Source organism: Helianthus annuus, chromosome 16 (assembly GCF_002127325.2).
Source record: "Helianthus annuus cultivar XRQ/B chromosome 16, HanXRQr2.0-SUNRISE, whole genome shotgun sequence".
Classification (NCBI taxonomy): domain Eukaryota; kingdom Viridiplantae; phylum Streptophyta; class Magnoliopsida; order Asterales; family Asteraceae; genus Helianthus; species Helianthus annuus.
The window spans coordinates 171,649,626-171,666,440 of NC_035448.2; the positions used below are offsets into that span (position 1 = coordinate 171,649,626).

At 38.1% G+C, this 16,815-nt stretch overlaps 3 protein-coding genes across 3 annotated transcripts; 1 reads left to right on the plus strand and 2 right to left on the minus strand.

The window, feature by feature from the left end:
- LOC110916517 lies at positions 1–5,817 on the plus strand. Its single transcript, XM_022161233.2, has 6 exons — positions 1–1,150; positions 2,383–2,583; positions 3,079–4,095; positions 4,178–4,236; positions 4,335–4,530; positions 5,034–5,817. Exons 2-6 carry the CDS (start codon positions 2,415–2,417, stop codon positions 5,609–5,611), a joined length of 2,019 nt encoding a protein of 672 aa, XP_022016925.1. The 5' UTR covers positions 1–1,150; positions 2,383–2,414; the 3' UTR covers positions 5,612–5,817.
- A 1,404-nt stretch (positions 5,818–7,221) lies between these two features.
- On the minus strand, positions 7,222–9,473 carry LOC110916515 (60S ribosomal protein L36-2). Its single transcript, XM_022161230.2, has 4 exons — positions 9,348–9,473; positions 7,793–7,896; positions 7,496–7,695; positions 7,222–7,398 (listed from the first exon to the last, which is right to left on the minus strand). Exons 2-4 carry the CDS (start codon positions 7,892–7,894, stop codon positions 7,368–7,370), a joined length of 333 nt encoding a protein of 110 aa, XP_022016922.1. The 5' UTR covers positions 7,895–7,896; positions 9,348–9,473; the 3' UTR covers positions 7,222–7,367.
- Positions 9,474–10,279: 806 nt separating this feature from the next.
- LOC110917859 lies at positions 10,280–13,138 on the minus strand. Its single transcript, XM_022162303.2, has 2 exons — positions 12,322–13,138; positions 10,280–11,617 (listed from the first exon to the last, which is right to left on the minus strand). Exons 1-2 carry the CDS (start codon positions 13,016–13,018, stop codon positions 10,485–10,487), a joined length of 1,830 nt encoding a protein of 609 aa, XP_022017995.1. The 5' UTR covers positions 13,019–13,138; the 3' UTR covers positions 10,280–10,484.
- Positions 13,139–16,815: the final 3,677 nt, after the last annotated feature.

Consider the following 16,815-nt stretch of genomic DNA (forward strand, 5'->3'; position numbering starts at 1 on the left):
TGTAGTGTGAGAGAGAGAAAGTAAAAAGTGTGTGTATTGTGATGAGAGATGGATGGTGAGTGTGGTGGTGGTGGTGAAACTGATGATGATTGAACATGGGAACCTGCAAATATAAGCAGCTGGAAAACATTGCAATCTTTATTCCCAAGATTTCTCTTTTTCAAGATTAGTGTGTGTTTTACAGTGTGTATTACTGTGTGTATCATGTTTTCCATGGCCCCACAAAGGCATCACCCAGGTGTCATCATCTTTCACCCCCCATTTTCACCTCATCTTAATTCTTAATTTCACACACACACAAAAAAGCTCAAACTCACACCTTTACCTCCTGTCATTACTCTCTCTCTCTCTCTCTCTTGTCTCTCTCTCCTCCTATTCTACCGCCGGTCCGCCGTCACCCCCACCGGACCACCACCATTGCAGAATTCTACTGTCGGCTGACACACTACACACACGCCCACCATGGATTATAACTACTTTTTATTTTTAATAAAAATATAAGTGGGGTGGTGTTTTGTCCATCTGGGTCTCTTTCTTTTTGGTCGGTTTAAGATACCCCTTTTTTTGATTTTCTTTTTCTTGTATAAAGCTTCTGACTTTACACATTTTCTTTAAACAAAAGTCTTGTGGTTTGACAGATGATGATAACAATTTTGCAAAGAAAGGTTCAAGAGGGCATCTGTTTTTTTACATGAAGATTGCAAATTTTTGATACCCACATTGAGTTTGAGATTGCAATAGGTTTTGATCAAAGAAGCTTCATGTGGGCATCTGTTTTTTCACATAAAGATTGGAAATTTTTGATACCCACATTGAGTTTGAGATTGCAATAGGTTTTGATCAAAGAAACTTCTTGTGGGTATCTGTTTTTTCACATAAAGATTGCAAATTTTTGATACCCACATTGAGTTAAGTCTAAATTTAGTAAGAATTTGGTGAAAAAATCTTTGCATGTTGGATCTTTATCTCAATATTGGGGATTTCTGCTTAAAGATTTGATTTTTAAAGGTTTGAAGCGTTTAGTCTTGATGAACACATACTTCAAAGAGATAGAAGGGAGAACAAGTAAAAATTGAGAGTTGACTAGTCAAAATTGGAGCTTATTTTTATTCTCTAGAGAATATAAGTTCAGCTGCTAATTTGATTTCAGGTACTTTTTCTTGTCTGCATTTTGTTAATGTTTTTTATAATTTCTTTGTTTTATTTGTTCTACTTGAGACCAACATAGTTGATGAATGTGATCAACGTACAAGTTTTAATGCATGATGTACAAATTGACTCTAAAGTTCGACTTTTGATTCATCATGACTAACATCGCCTATAACCTTTTTAGATTTCTAAAAAATTAAAAAGAAAGATTTTAGTTTTGATCGTATAGAATAAATTCATGTGTTAAATTATGATTTAATATAACCATTTATTTGACTAATGGTAATAACAAAACTTGTGACATAAGCGAAAGTACTCGGGTAATGATGTTACCGGGTGAAAAAGTAAAAGTAGGTGTAATATGATAGAAAAAATCACGAGAATAATAATAGTAATAATAATAATAATAATAATAATAATAATAATAATAATAATAAATAAATAATTTTTTTTCTATATCTATAAGTTAGTGTAGTGTGTCCCAATTTTATGTTATAGGCTTATAGCTATAAAATGTTTATTTCGTGTATATAATTTTTATGTATATTTCTTACCGATTTTTTTTACTTTTTATATACATGATTTCTTTTTTCCATTATCTACTTTATTTTCTTTAAACCTATGTCAAGTGTCAAATATGTTCAAATATTTCATAACTGCATGCATAAAAATGAGATATGACATTGACTGTGTACTATATATAAATGATTAAATGAAGTATAATTGTCGTGATTTTCTTGTTAAAAACTTGCCCAAAATAGAATTACCGTATTTAATTCGGACGACCGACGATTTATCATTAAAAAAGAAAAAAATAGTTTTTTTTATAGGTAGAGTGCTGGTTCAGCAATCTGCTTGCATCTAGGCGTGGTTTTTAGTTTCATTATATTTTATGAATTTTATGGTACATTAGTACATGCAATTTCAACAACATTAAAACCAAGGGCATTATATTTCATGAATTTGTATAGTACATTAGTACATGCAATTTCAAGAACATTGACACCAAGGAAATTAATTTAAACAATAAAAAATTGAGATTTATATATCGTAATATTTGGATTCTGGCCGCTAATATCAACCAATATTATCTGCTTTGTCCAAACGTATTGATGTCATATGGTGTTACATATGTATTATCTTTGTTGTGGTTTGTAACATTTTATACAATATCCAACAAACAACCATTGTAAGATATATAACCATTGTTTGTGTATAATGTTTGTTTATCAGGCTTATTTTGTTTGTTCACAAAAGAGGCATCAATGATCTTAAAGTTAAAGAACTCCGACTTTCTTATGGCGAAAAGATTAAGACACCAACGGCGCGCCGGTTGTATGTCGAGTATAGTAAGCATCTTAAATTTCCGCCATAGCCGGGTTACCAGACGACTGCTTTCAGATCATAAAGCTCATATGACCGAAAGTTCCACTGGTACGTATGTTGTCTGTTTCAACTCATTTACTTATAGATAGGTTGATTCGGAGGTTTTGTACCTGTCACGGTTAAATGGGTCACGTTAAAAGATTTAATTAAATGAAAATAGACCAAAAGTAACACGTCAGATGGGTCGAAAATATCAAAATTTTAACAAATTGGATATGGATCATATGTAAAGAGGGGGGGGGGGGGGGGGGTTACTAAACTCTAATGGGCTTGTCATTTGTCAACATGGGTTGGTTCGGGCCCAATGGTCCCAACATCATATTTACTGGGCTTGCACAATAAGACCACTATACTTATTGGGCTTAGATATTAAACCACTTTGCGTCAAGGACCAACCCTCCGGTTTGACCCGCACCATAAATTGCAGTTTTGAGTTTCGACCCGTTACCCTTTTCAGTCCACAAAAAAGTGAACGGGCTAAGACGCATGACCCTTGGTGCACTCGTTTCATCTTATGGCTCACCATGGTCTTGGTTTCCGCAGGTCCTTCGAGCCCTACATCCGAAGTGAGCTCGCTTACGGACACAGAAGAGATGCATCAAGGGATTGAATCTCCAAAAAGTGAGAATAGTGAAGCGGCCCATACTCGAGTGAAGGAACTCATGGAAGAAGAAATGCAAATGGATCAAACCGAAAAAATATCAAGTAGATCATTCGATAACCGGGAAACATCACAATGCCATGAATTTGAAGAGCTAATGAACAAACTCATCCTAATCCAAGAGAAAAGAAACGAAGAACAAAAACCGTCATTCGAAAGATCAAACTCGTTAGATCACAAACGAAACGATTCAATATCAGAACAACCCGTCACTAGTAAAAACCGAAACTTCTTCAGAAGAAGGAGCAAGTCACACGAATGTATATCGTTCAACGTCAACGATACCCCTCCACCTTCAAATACGACCAACGGGTATAAAGTTCGTCATGAAAGAAGCGTTTCGCATTTTTCGTTCACTGAAATGAAGAGAAAGTTAAAGAATGCTATCGGAAAATCTTCGAGAGATTCAGGATGTCTAGAAAAACCGGTTGTTGATGGAAACAGTGGATGGAATTCTCCAAACCGAGACCATTTCTCCTCCGAAAGATTTTCTAGATCTGCTTATGGGCTTAAGCAAGACATGGGTTCAAGATTATGCAAATCCGAAAGAAATTTGAATGGAAACAAGGAGATCGGAGACATGAGTGATCGGGTATCTAACCTCTACATCGAGGCAAAGAAGCATTTACATGAAATCCTGAACAATGAAGACGAGGATACCGGACTGATAATGAGCCATTCTAGAACTCTTGGAAATCTTCTTTGTTTTCCAGGTTACAACTCTCATTCTACAGAGTTGGGTCGTAGAACCGAGCCGATTGTCAATGAAAGTCAACTGAACGAGCCGCTCGTCAATGAAAGTCAGCTGAACGAGCTGATTGTCAACGAAAGTCAACTGAATGTGGCAGATGACGATCATCAAGAACCGGAAGTTTCAGATGAAATTCATCAAGCTGAAGGTACTGTTTTTGAAGTATGGTTATATATTGATTAATTTGTAATTAAACGCTTTGCTGATCGATCTCGGAAACACGAATGCAGGTGTTGTAGAGATGTCAAGACCACTTTCACCTGAAGAAACTGAAGTTTTTGATGTGGTGGTAATGACTAATGAAGATTTTCTCTGATTGAATAGAAATTTTGTTTATTTCAGTTTCGTTTTTTTAATTAAAATTGATATTTTTTTTTCGGTCTATAGGATTCGACTGAAGAAGACGAGTTATCTTGTTCTCCAGTAGTGTCGCCTTCCAGATCTTCACCTTCAAGCAATAGAAAGAGTGAAGAAGTCGAGAATACCTCAGACGATAGAACTGGCAAACCTAGTCCTGTGTCTGTTCTTGAGCCGTTGTTTTCGGATGATGATATTAGCCCGGCTAGAACCATTTCCCGATCTTGTAAGCACTCGTGGTTTATTACTTCTTTATAATATTTAGCAGGGGTGTTCAAAAACCATTGAGACTGACTGAAACAAGTCAGCGCGTTTGAGATCCAAACGGTTCGGTTTTCATGGTTCGGTGGTTTAACGGTTCAGTCTGGTTTGAAACTTGGAACCAGCCGTGAAGTGGCAATTTAACCTTTATTACACACACACCTCTTATTAATTAGAATATGGTTATAATTTTGGAACATTAAAATTTTAAAAATTTGTTACAAACTAATGACTCAAAAATAAAACATTCGGTTCAAACCACCAAAACCGGCTTGTTAAACCAACAAACCGATAAAACCGGCTGACCCATCCAACCAAGGGGTTTGGTTTGTCGTTTTTCGACACCTCAGTTAGCGGTTCGGCCCGTAATTTTTGTCAAAATCGAACCAGACCGGACCGTTAATACCTCTAATTTTTTTAAGATGGCCCGTTTGTGATGCTGACTTTAGTTTATAACAATGTTTTCAGCTGAATCTTCGATTCAACCACTACGTATTCGATTCGAGGAAATTGTTAACCCAACAAAACAGCAAGAAACATGTAGCCTTAACCATGCCGAGAACGAGGAATCTGTGTATGAATATGTAGAAGCTGTGCTTCTAGCATCGGATCTTAATTGGGACGAGTTTGAACAAAGGTGGCTTTCTTCGGACCAAATACTCGACCCATCGTTGTATCATGAACTACAAATCTTCTCGAGCCGGGCCCAGCATGACCAACTGCTCCTGTTCGACACCACAAATGAAATCCTCAAGGAGATTTGTGATCGTTCGTTAGCTTTCTTTCCGGGGTTGTCATATTGTAAACAAAGTATCCATCCGCTTCCGAAGGGAATGGACTTGATAAACGAGGTGTGGGAACGAATTGAGTCGCGTCTCTGCTGCCATTATCCGAGATCGTTAGATCAACTGATAAAGAAAGAATTTGAAATATCTAGAAGATGGATGGATCTTTGTTCGGAGACTCTAGAGGTAGTTACAGAAGTCGAAGAATGGATCTTCGACGATATGATCGACGACACCGTTTGGAGCTTATTGCATGGTTAAGCTTAACTAGCCTTGACATAGTAGATAATGTTACGTTTTTTATGATCAGAAGTGGCGAATACATGAGCATATATAGGGTGGTGTGGTTTTTGTGGTGATTTTGAAGTTTAGTTTGTAACTATATAAATAAAATCTCATAATAAACGATGTGTTTTTTGGTGTGTTTTTTATTCTAACAAAATATATATATATATGTTTTGGGTGAATGTATTCTATGATCATCCGGTAGTAACCAATTGCTTTCATGAAATTATGATAATAAACTCATTTAATTTTTGAGTTTAGGGCATAGTTAGTATGATGATATTTGGATTAAGGCAAGAATAATAATGAAAAGGTAGCAATTGGTGTGTGTGACTATTTGAGTTAATTACTAATGTGTTTTAAGAATGGTTGTAAAAATCCTGACTACACGCCAATTAATCACCGATTAATCGCTAGTCCTCACCGGCCAACTAGCGATTTCTACAACCATGGTTTTAAGAATCAAGATAACTTTATATAGTATTTCGTAAGAGATACCATTGTGAGTAAAGAGGAACTGAATCAAAGTTGGTTTTATTGGTATTGATTAGTGAACCAGAGAATATTGACACGGTTTGAACAGGTTGAATCCAAAACGATTGTTTGTAGGGGAGGCAAGAATCACTGGTAAGGGTTGGCCAGGAGCACTGTGATAGATCTGCTGGGTAAGAATTTTTATAATGTCTATGCAGTTCCATTCGGGCATAACCAGAACAGAAACCAAAATTCCTTGATTATAAAAAAACCGAAGATCTAGAATACATGTGTGTGGTTGCGCAGATACTGTTCAAGTGTCTGTTAAACGGTCGGCCAAATATGCCCAAAATTGGTCACCAAGTCACCCATAACTTAATATACAGATAAAGCTACAAATGAAAACTATAACAAAACATTAGAAGATTAAAAAACTATCATCACCAATCATAGCCACACATTACACTGTCCTGGAGTTTGGTTGCAAGCATAAACATAGGGGTGCTAAACAGGTCGTGTTCGTGGGTTGGCAAGTTCAACCCGACCCAAACACGAAAATTTTAGACAAACCATAACCCGAAAATCGTGTCATACATATGAACTTGAACCCGACCCGAATATTCACTTGCTGACATGAACCCGACCCGTTCAACCCGAATCTTTTTTTTTTCCAGCAAATTAATATCTACCAAAATTACACAAATTTATACAATCAAATTACATTAAAATCATTAAATCTTATGTCAATTTCCCTTTTTAAGTTATAATTATAGCATAAAATACACAACCAATTTAATTTATGACAGAGAACATATTGTAAAAAAATATAATATCATAGAAATGGGTTAAACAGGTCAACCCGCCAACCCAATCGGGTTGACCCGAACCTGACCCGTTTAGCTAAAGGGGTTCGCAGGTTCAACCTCAAACTGACCCGAACCCGTTTAGACCAAACCCAAACCCGTGAATTTCGTGTTAAGTTCGTGTCGTGTTTTCGACTCGTGTCAGAAATTCACACCCCTACATAAACACATACTTACCTGCACTGCCTACAATGGCCTCAAGCTCTAGTTACTTTTTCATCAAGCAAACACTTTTCAAGACAACAAGCATAATATTAAGGATCATTTGTAAATGAGTCACGCATTCATAGATCATTGTTGAAAAACATTCATACAAAAAGGTCCAACAAACAGTCAAAACCACTAACTAAACACAAATCTCAATAGATCTTTAAGTAGTAAACAACAACAAAAACTTACTTTTTCTTCTCCGTGCCACCACCAGCCCTGCATAAAAATATAACCAAGGATATAAAACATGTTACACGACCACGTTTATAAATATTTATAAATGTGTATGTAAATGTAGAAACTTGAAGTTCACCTCATCTTGCGAAGAACACTGGACATCTCCTCTCTCTTCTTTTTGGCCCTCTTGTGAGTGCCCAACTTCCGCTTGGCAACTTTGAGGGCACGTTTGTCTTTTCCAACCTTTAGAAGTTCGGTAATTCTCTTCTCATAAGGAGCAAATCCAGCAACTTCTCTGATAAGGTTTCTCACAAAGTGTACTCTCTTGCTTGTTTTCTAAATTAACCACCAAAAACACATAGAATATAAGATAACTGGGAATAAAAGGTTCAATGCATTTATAATAAACATACACAAAAGATTAATCGTTTACCCCTTTCCTGTCAGAAGGGCGCGGTGCTAGTTCCTTCTTGGTAACAACATGCCCTTTGTTTAGACCCACAAAGAGTCCAGTATTTGGCTGCTTTGGAGCCATTTCTGAAAATACGAGCACATTTCAGTATAAAGTACAAACCAATCAATATATACATAATACAAGTTTGGTTTTAAAAAGCGAGAGGCGCACAAAAGCGACGAGGTCTAAAACCAAGGCGCCAATGTTGTCAAAGACGCAAGGCGCAGGCGAGGCGCATCGGCCTCGCCCGGAGCCTAAGCGCAAGGCGCAAAAAAAGCGTGGGCTTTTTTAAGAAAAGCGCACATAGAGAAAAAAAATATAAAAAATATGTTATGCTTTGAAAATAAATAAGATTTCACATATATAATAAAAGAAAAACTATTATACATGCCATTTAAGATCATGGAGTTTGGTTGAACTCATGCGTGCCCGCACCTGCGGACACGAATGCAGCTCCAAAAAGCCCGGGCCCGCGTGAGGCAGTTTTTCTATCGTACTCAGTTCAGTTTCGTTTTTTTTCTTTTCCTGCTGCGCCTCAGGCCGTTTTTTTCAAAAAAACCCATTTTTGCGCCTAGGCTGCCACCAGGAGCTATCGGTGCGCCTCGCTGCGCCTAGGCGTGCGCTTCTTGCCGCTTTTGACAACATAGCAAGGCGCGAAGCTCAAAAGCGGTGGGCTTTTCGTACCCAAGGCGCAAAGTGATTATATAATTTTTTTATATATATCCCATAGGTTTTTAGCATTACTTATCCAAAATATAGCTATAAATAAAGATTATATATGATTTTACCTACAAGTACAAGCCAATACCCTATTGTACAACAGTTTGATGCTTAAAAACAGCATAAAAACACTTTATGTACATGAGGTATGCGCCTCAGGTCAAAAAACCCCAAAATTTGCGCTTTTTGGGGCTTTTTGTAAAAAGCGCGCCTTGGTATTCATTACCATAACACACAAATGGGTAATAACATTAGTGATTTAGGGCTAAAAGTAACATATTAACTAACTCTAGGCATATCACATGTTTTAAATTCACAGAGCTCAAATATCGATTAAGAACGTCGGCATTTGTTAATCTGAAGCCAAATTCGGTGCAAGTTTTTCAAAGGCTCAAAAAAGTTTCCTAAATCATAACTTTAGTAACACTTATTTATTTAAATTATAATCATTGATCATGGATGTTCACTGTGTTCGTTTACACTATATACTTTCCTATAAATTAATTTTATCACGCTAAGAACATAACAAAATAGATCAAAATAAACCAATGTTACATAAACTCAACATTGTTCAAGCAATAAAGATAAACTAATTTTCAATAACAATAACACTTTTCATTCATATTCTAACTTTTCTACACGTATCAAGTATCACTCAAAGAATATGAGGTCTAATTCAATGTGATCTACAAACATTACAGACTGAAACTACAATCAAAATGTGGACAAGAAATGAGACACAACACATTCGTAAACTAAATCACGCATCAGTTCATTGAATTAGTGAAAAACATGAGTTTGTTTGAGAGCGAACCTGATAATTTCCTTTGCGTTTACCGATTATCGGCTGCGGATGAACGAAACCCTAAATCAAATGTTATATAGTAGGTTGGGCTTTTAATTCTATTGGGCTTTTTTATTCATGGGCTATTGTTTATTTTATGGACCATAAAGTCTGAATTTATATGTAATGGATTTCTCCAAGTCATTGTTTATTTGTGTGTGTGAGACTAGAGGTGTAAAAAAAACTGGTTTGGCCCGCCAACCCGGTTTATAACCCTACCCACTTCTCCCAAATAACCGGCTTGGACCTGACCCAACCCGTTAGTTTGTAGTCTCATTCCCTGAAACCAATATGAACTCGACCCGATTGAAAAACAAGTGGCTTTTATGCCCCAAACTGGTTTGAACTCGACGCCGATCGATTTGATAGGTTCAAACATTTTCCCCCTAAACCGGTTTATAATCTGAACCGGTATTTTACGAACTAACTGTTCACCAATGCGGTTCAATTTATAACCTGAATCAATTAAAAGAACGAATTTGTACACCTCTAGTGTGAACTCTGACCATATTTGATTGTCGGCTTACAAAGAATTGGAAATATATATATAAAAGTTACATGCAAAAAATACATGTTTTAGATAAACCAGAATGTATTTGGACAAAGAGAGAAGTTTGGCTTGCTTAAGACCTCCGGGCCACATTTTCTTATGTAACGTAGGGATGATAGAAATCGCGCAATCATCTACTCTCCCTCTTGGTACCTATCGCTATATATGCGCTCGTGACAATCGATTTCCGGTGAACCGAGGAAAACGCGACTACATTGTAACATCCCGAACGTGTTGATAAGCATGCACCTTGCATTCGAGTCACAACGACACGGACGTGCCACAACTAAAATACTCAAAACAAAAAAATGTTAATGCTACAAATACTTCTGTTTAGAATAACGCAAGAGTATTTGATTTGAACTATTATCTTCATTCACTAAATAATTTAGTAGAATTTGACTAATAGACTTGCATAAAGCCAACCAACTAGACAAAACTAGTCTGATGATATTCCATACATATCATAAAATTAGTTAGTTAATACTGAATGTTCCCAAACTTAAACAAATTTCTACCATAATATCAAATAGTTAACACCGAATAAAAAGCCTGCCTCAAACTCGTTTTCCAACCTTCTTACTACAACCAACGCCTTCATCTTCCATCCCCATGTCGGGCTCCAATGCTTTCAACTCATCCAATGTACGGTCCCTATATTTCGACAAAGCTACCACATACGGGTACTGCATGTTTTTCAGCTCATCCGCAGCCTTGTTAAGCTCCCCCTCGGCCTTTGGCTTAAATAGGCGGTTATGCTCCAAAGCCACCCCAGCTTTGCATTTTGCATAACCTTCAACAAGGCCGTCGTGTGCCCCCGCTAACCATATGTTCGATTCCACAGCTGCCAACGGTTCAAGAAATTCCCGGCTTTGGTGCAGTTTCTTAATCACGTATTCAAACCCTTCTTCAATCAACCATTGACGTTCAGACCAAACCCGCTCCAGTGACTTCTCTAACGACACGCGTTCTTGCATCCAACCCTCTTTCTCGCGGGCCGCAGTTGCGCTCTCCTGTTTGAGCTTCTCTTGCGTATCACGAGCCTCCTCTAGTTCTTTTTTTAAGGCCTCCACTACCTTTGCAGGCATCCGTATCGCCTCTCTTCCTTTATCAAAGTTCGAAGATTTCTTCAGTTTCCGCACCTTCTTCCCCAGCTTCCGGATCTTTTGGTGCTGACAAGTCATTTTTAGGCGATACCGAGAAATTCGGTCACGCAAACGGGCCTCCATCTGGGATTTTTTCTCGTACCAGCGGGCTACAACCTCTGGAACAGACTCCTGACCCGCGCTTGTCTGACCCACCTCATAGTGGTCACTGGATGACTCATCCGTAAACATAATCTGTTTTCCCCTTCTTCTTTTATTACCAGCTGACGACACGGGTGCCTCTTCCACATGCGTTTGAGGGGTGGTCTCATCACTCGAGTCATCAATAGTAATTACCACAACATTATCCCTTTTCTTTGAGGATGAAGCCGGCTCAGAAACCGTCTCCGGGCCTTTTCCTTTGGCAATCAACGTGCTCATATGAATCTCCACATTTCCACCACTGGAACCGGTACCTTCGTAGCAGATGCCTTTAGTCCGCTCTAAAATGTGGTCTTCATGTTCAGCAAGAGAACGAGATGTGAACTTTACAACACCAGCATTACCAACACCCGTCTCCTTGATATACTTGAGCAAGTCCATTTCTGCAAGACAAATGTTCAAAGAGTCACCAAGACATATATATAAATTATATTTGAGAATTTTTGTGGTTCAGATGGTTTGGAGTTTTAACAATATTTGTAGTCAAGTTTTTGAAACATGTTTAGCTTCTAGGTGTAAACTAGCGGATTTGGTACGTATCTCTGGTTGGCAAACATGTATTTATTTTTACACTATTCACATATGCTAGTTCACTAGCGGATCATATAAATACCAGTATATTCACATTTGCTAGTTTAACCAAGTGGATCCTTGTAAACGTTATTCAGGGGCGGACCTAGCTTGTTAATAAGGGTTGCCCCCGCTACCCCTTGACGCTCCGGCGGTACTGTAAATTTTGAGAAAAAATTGATGCTTTTTTCGATTTCTTAACCCCTTTTTTTTGGAAACGTTGCCCCTATAAAGATTTTCTAGATCCGCCACCGCTAGAAGCTAGAAGTGGAACATGTTTTAAAAGTACTTCGACTACAAACTGAATATATTAAAAACTTCAAAGCATGGGCGCTTAAACAGAACAAAAAATCTAAAGAGTAAACACATAAATAAGTAATGTTAGTTTTGCTATTCAAAAAAAGGGTAGCGGCGCAGCTTGTTGCCCGTTTACCAACTATCTCGATGTAAATTATTAGATTACTTAATAATATTTAGATCTTAATTGTAAATAACGACCCAGTAATGCATTGCATACCCTTGTCCCCATCCATTATGACAGGCTCGGCGTTCAAGTGCGGCCAGTTTCGACTCAAGCCAGCTAGGATCAGAACATGTTCCGGAAATCCTTGCTGTTGCAAGCATGTGGGATGGTAAACCAAGAGTTGGTACAGTTTCTGATCGAAGTGTTCGGTATGAGGGGGGATAACATTTGACGGCTCATCATCGTGGTGTCTCCAACCCATTTTGAAAGGTATAGCTTCAGCAGAAACCCAAAAAAATGAGTCCTTCCATGGAGGCATAGATGTTGGAACGCATGATATGCAACAAATAGCAAGATTCCTCCGTTGTCTCACGGTGTACCAATCGCCATTCCAAGCGAGTCCATAAAACTGTCGAAACAAAGGTAGCGATGGCTCGCCACCAAGAGCCCGACACATGATTTCGAAATGAGTAACTTTCATTGCACCAAGAGGGGACAACTGGGATATGTTAAGTTTGTAATGTTTCAAGAAATCCAGAAAGAAATTGGAGAAGGGAATGCGGATGTTGGAGGACTCAAAATGTCTGGTGTAAAGGCCGATGTAACCGTCGGGACAGTCGGTGATACGGTGGTCGGGCTGAGGAACAGTGGGCTTGTACTCAGGACCAATGTTGTATGTTGAGCAGAACTGTTTAAGGAAATGATTGTCTACCTTGGACACATGATCAGACATGTCGTGTTTGTTAGACATATTGAAAATCACAGAAAGAAAAACGATTTCAACGGAGTGTTTGATCTCCAGAGGAGAGGATTTTGAATACAAGTTTTGAGTGGGTTTGGGGTTCTTGCAGTGAATTGAAGGAAGAGAAAGAACAGATGTTGATTTGGGAAAGCAACTTGCATGCCAGAAATAGATATGGACTATTATTTCAGTGTTTTGCCCAAAAAGGAATAATCCCGCCAGGCCAACGTTTCTTTTCTAAAAATATTATCATAAGAATATGGGGTATGGGGTCGAGGTTGGTGCGTGGGTTGGAGAGAAACGCCCAAGTCACTACCCTGGGTGGGCTTGGGTTTGGGCGTGGCCCCTTAGGCGAGAGTTTAAGGCCGAGCGTGGGGCATGCTAGTGATCCTATGTGGCTGGCTCTTATTGGCTTGTTGGCTAGGACATAGCGGGCCATGTTTAAATTTTAGATTTCTTTTTATTTTATTTTAATACACCTGGCCAAGCCACGCCCCGCCATACCCCACGGACACGTCACTCACCAGCGCGGGGGGGGGGGGGGGGGGGGGGGGGGGCTCGAACTCCACGTGTCAACCCATGCCCCAAACCCTCGCCCCACTTACCCCATGGTCTAACATATACCTCTTAATAAAACTCTTCTTAATGGTTCAAACCTTTAACTGGTTTATCACTTAATAGTTCAGACTGTTTGTTTCACGACTAGATGTTTGAATGATTTAGACATTTGTCTCTAAATGGTTAAGCATTATAGTTAGTCTGAATGGTTAGGATTTTTTATATGAATTGGTCAGACATTTGCCTCTAAACGGCTAAACATTATACTGACTCTTAATATTTCAGACCCCTTACTGGTTACGCAATTAATAGTTCAGGCCTCTTACTGGATAAATGATACGTGGTTGAAAACCGGTGTTCGTTATTGCATAACTTGATGTTTTTACATAGGTTTTAAACTCGGATAGCCTACTTTTAATCAAATATGTGTTTTGCAGGTTTGATGAAGTTTAAGGAGCTTTTCGTGAGCTTTACGAGTCACCGGGTCGAAAACCGGAGCACCGGGGCGCGTTACGGATCAACCGGGAGTGCAAGGAGTCAAAAAATGAGAATCGAGTTTCAAGAGGCCGTCGTCGACGGGTCTAGGGCCGTCCCGGACGGGCTCTAGAAACACCCGTCGGCCAGAAACACCCGTATCCAGGTGCATAACCCGTCGACAGCATTTGACTTTTTGGGGACCCGTCGGCGACGGGGTCAGGCCCGTCGGCGACGGGTAGTGGTTTGCTAAAACGCGAAATTGGTTGAATAAAGGGTTAAGCTCGATTTCTATTGGAGGGGGAGTATTGAAGACGGGAGTTACACTTGTTTTGGAGTTTGAACTTTGTTCTTGGAGCCACAACACATCATCTTTCACCTACCATTCAACTCTCTACATCCATCACCCGAATCAAGATCAAGAACCATATCACAATCTTGATTCCAAACGCTAGCCATCAATCCATTCATCCATCCACCCATCATCATCCATCACCAACCTTCATCATTCACCAATCCTCCAATCAAGCTTCAAGATGACTCCATCCGCATTCCAAACATCCAGTGATCAAGTTGCATCAACCATGAGCGGCTAGTCATCTCGGTTTCACCCCGGTGTAGGTAGTTGTTAATTTTAGGGTTTCAATTTGTTCTTGTTTCATCTTAGTGACAATTTGTATTTGGTTTTTGAAACTTTTGACAATAGTATTACATTTGTTACGAATTCGTGAATTGTCGAACGATGTTAAAAGTTATGACTTTGCGAAACGGTGATATGTAATTGTACGTTGTCGTGGTTAGGATTTACTTGTGTTGATTACAAAGTGTCTTTTTGTTCGTTCTTCGGGACGTTGATAGCTAGTAGCACCTAAGTCACGGTACACTAAATCCGTTAATCGAATGCATTTGAGTTGAAACTAAAACTTGTAGAAATCCTAGATTAATAATTACCGAAACCGGGTGTGATTCCTTTTTATTATTATTGTTCTAGTAATCACTTTTCTTGCAATTGTTAATTAGTAGTTGTTACTCATTTTCATCAAATCATCTAGTTTAAAATCATATCTTCCAATTAAACAAAAACACAAAAGTATTCTAGTAATCTTCATAATCGTGACACAATTGTATAATTCATTCGAATCCACACACAAACCACATACTCTTCGTGGATCGACCCCTTACTACCACTAACACATTGTTAAGGGTAATTTGGGCTTATAAATATTATCTTTGACCGGAGCGCGACACTCCGATCAATAAACAATTACTCATTCAGAAGTTGTCAATCAGCCCTTAAGATTTAGAACTTTGGTATAATAGGAATCCGTGTACAAATCTCATTGGTGAAAAAATTAGCCGTTCAAAAACAATTATGAGTTGATTTTAAATGTAGCTGTAAAATCATTTTACTTGTTTGATAATGTTTTGGTACGAGAAATATTTGTTTTGTCGACTTAATTGCTCGGATGGTCCCTGTGGTTTCAAGTTTTTTCACGTTTAGTCCCCACCTTTTGAAAATAACAGGTATGCTCCCTATGGTTTGTCATTTTGTTACTCGGATAGTCCCTGAGTAGATGTCAGTTAGTTTGAAAATAGCAGGTATGCTCCCTATGGTTTGTCATTTTGTTACTCGGATAGTCCTCAGAGTAAATGTTGGGGGACTATCCGAGTAACAAAATGACAAACCATAGGGAGCATACATGCTATTTTCAAAAGGTGGGGACTAAACGTGAAAAAACATGAAACCACAGGGACCATCCGAGCAATTAACTCAAAATTTAAATATCATGGGTTTAGGGTTTAGGGTTTAGGGTTTAGGGTTTGTGAAATACATAAAATTTTAGTAGTCATATCAGTTAAATCACGATTGAACTCCTGCTAAAAGTATAATTATACAGTTTCAAAAAACCACAGGCTACAACTCAACTCATGTTATTTTTTAAATTATATTTATTGAAGTAAGGATAGTTATTTTTCAAATTTTATTTATTGAAGTAAGTATAGTTTTGGGGAGATATATAATGGTTAAAGACGCATATTACAACAACAGGTACGTCATGAAGTGGTATAGTTGGGTTTAAAAAAAATGCAATATATTTCGCTTGGTGTAAATCTGATAAAATGTATTATGTTTTCTTCTTGTTTGTTTGGCTACCCCCTTCTTGTTTTGATGTGCAGGTTATGTGAATAAAATTGTCTTTCAAAAAAAATAACAATCTCTTCCGATGAAAAGAAAAGAAACAAAATATTAAAATGATCAAAAGCTTGGGAATAAAAACAAGATCATAAAGAGACACTAAACGTCTTGGTTGTTTCAGAGAATCTTTTGTACCTGAAAATAAAGATATTTCAAGAAAACCATTAATTCACACACTGTTCACAAATATCGGTCCAGGCTGAGGATGAGTTTTTTTTTCTCAAGTATCCGTATCGTACTTGTACCTGTACTCGTACCGATTTTAGGTACTTGATACATGTATCGGTACCTAGGGGTGTGCACGGTTCGGTTCGGTTTTTGGGTAAAATCAAAACCGAAATGTCGGTTTTCGGGTTTTAAAAACCGTTCGGTTTCGGTTTTTTTCGGTTTCGGTTTTTCGGTTTTTATGTCGGTTCGGTTCGGTTCGGTTTTTCGGTTATTTCGGTTTTTGGAACAAAATTATGTAAGATTCAAAAAAAATAAAAAGTATAATTTATATTATAACAATCTTTTATATGTTTACATTTAAGTTATTATAGTTAACCTCTTTAGTTAATGTTGTTTAGATACACCTAAC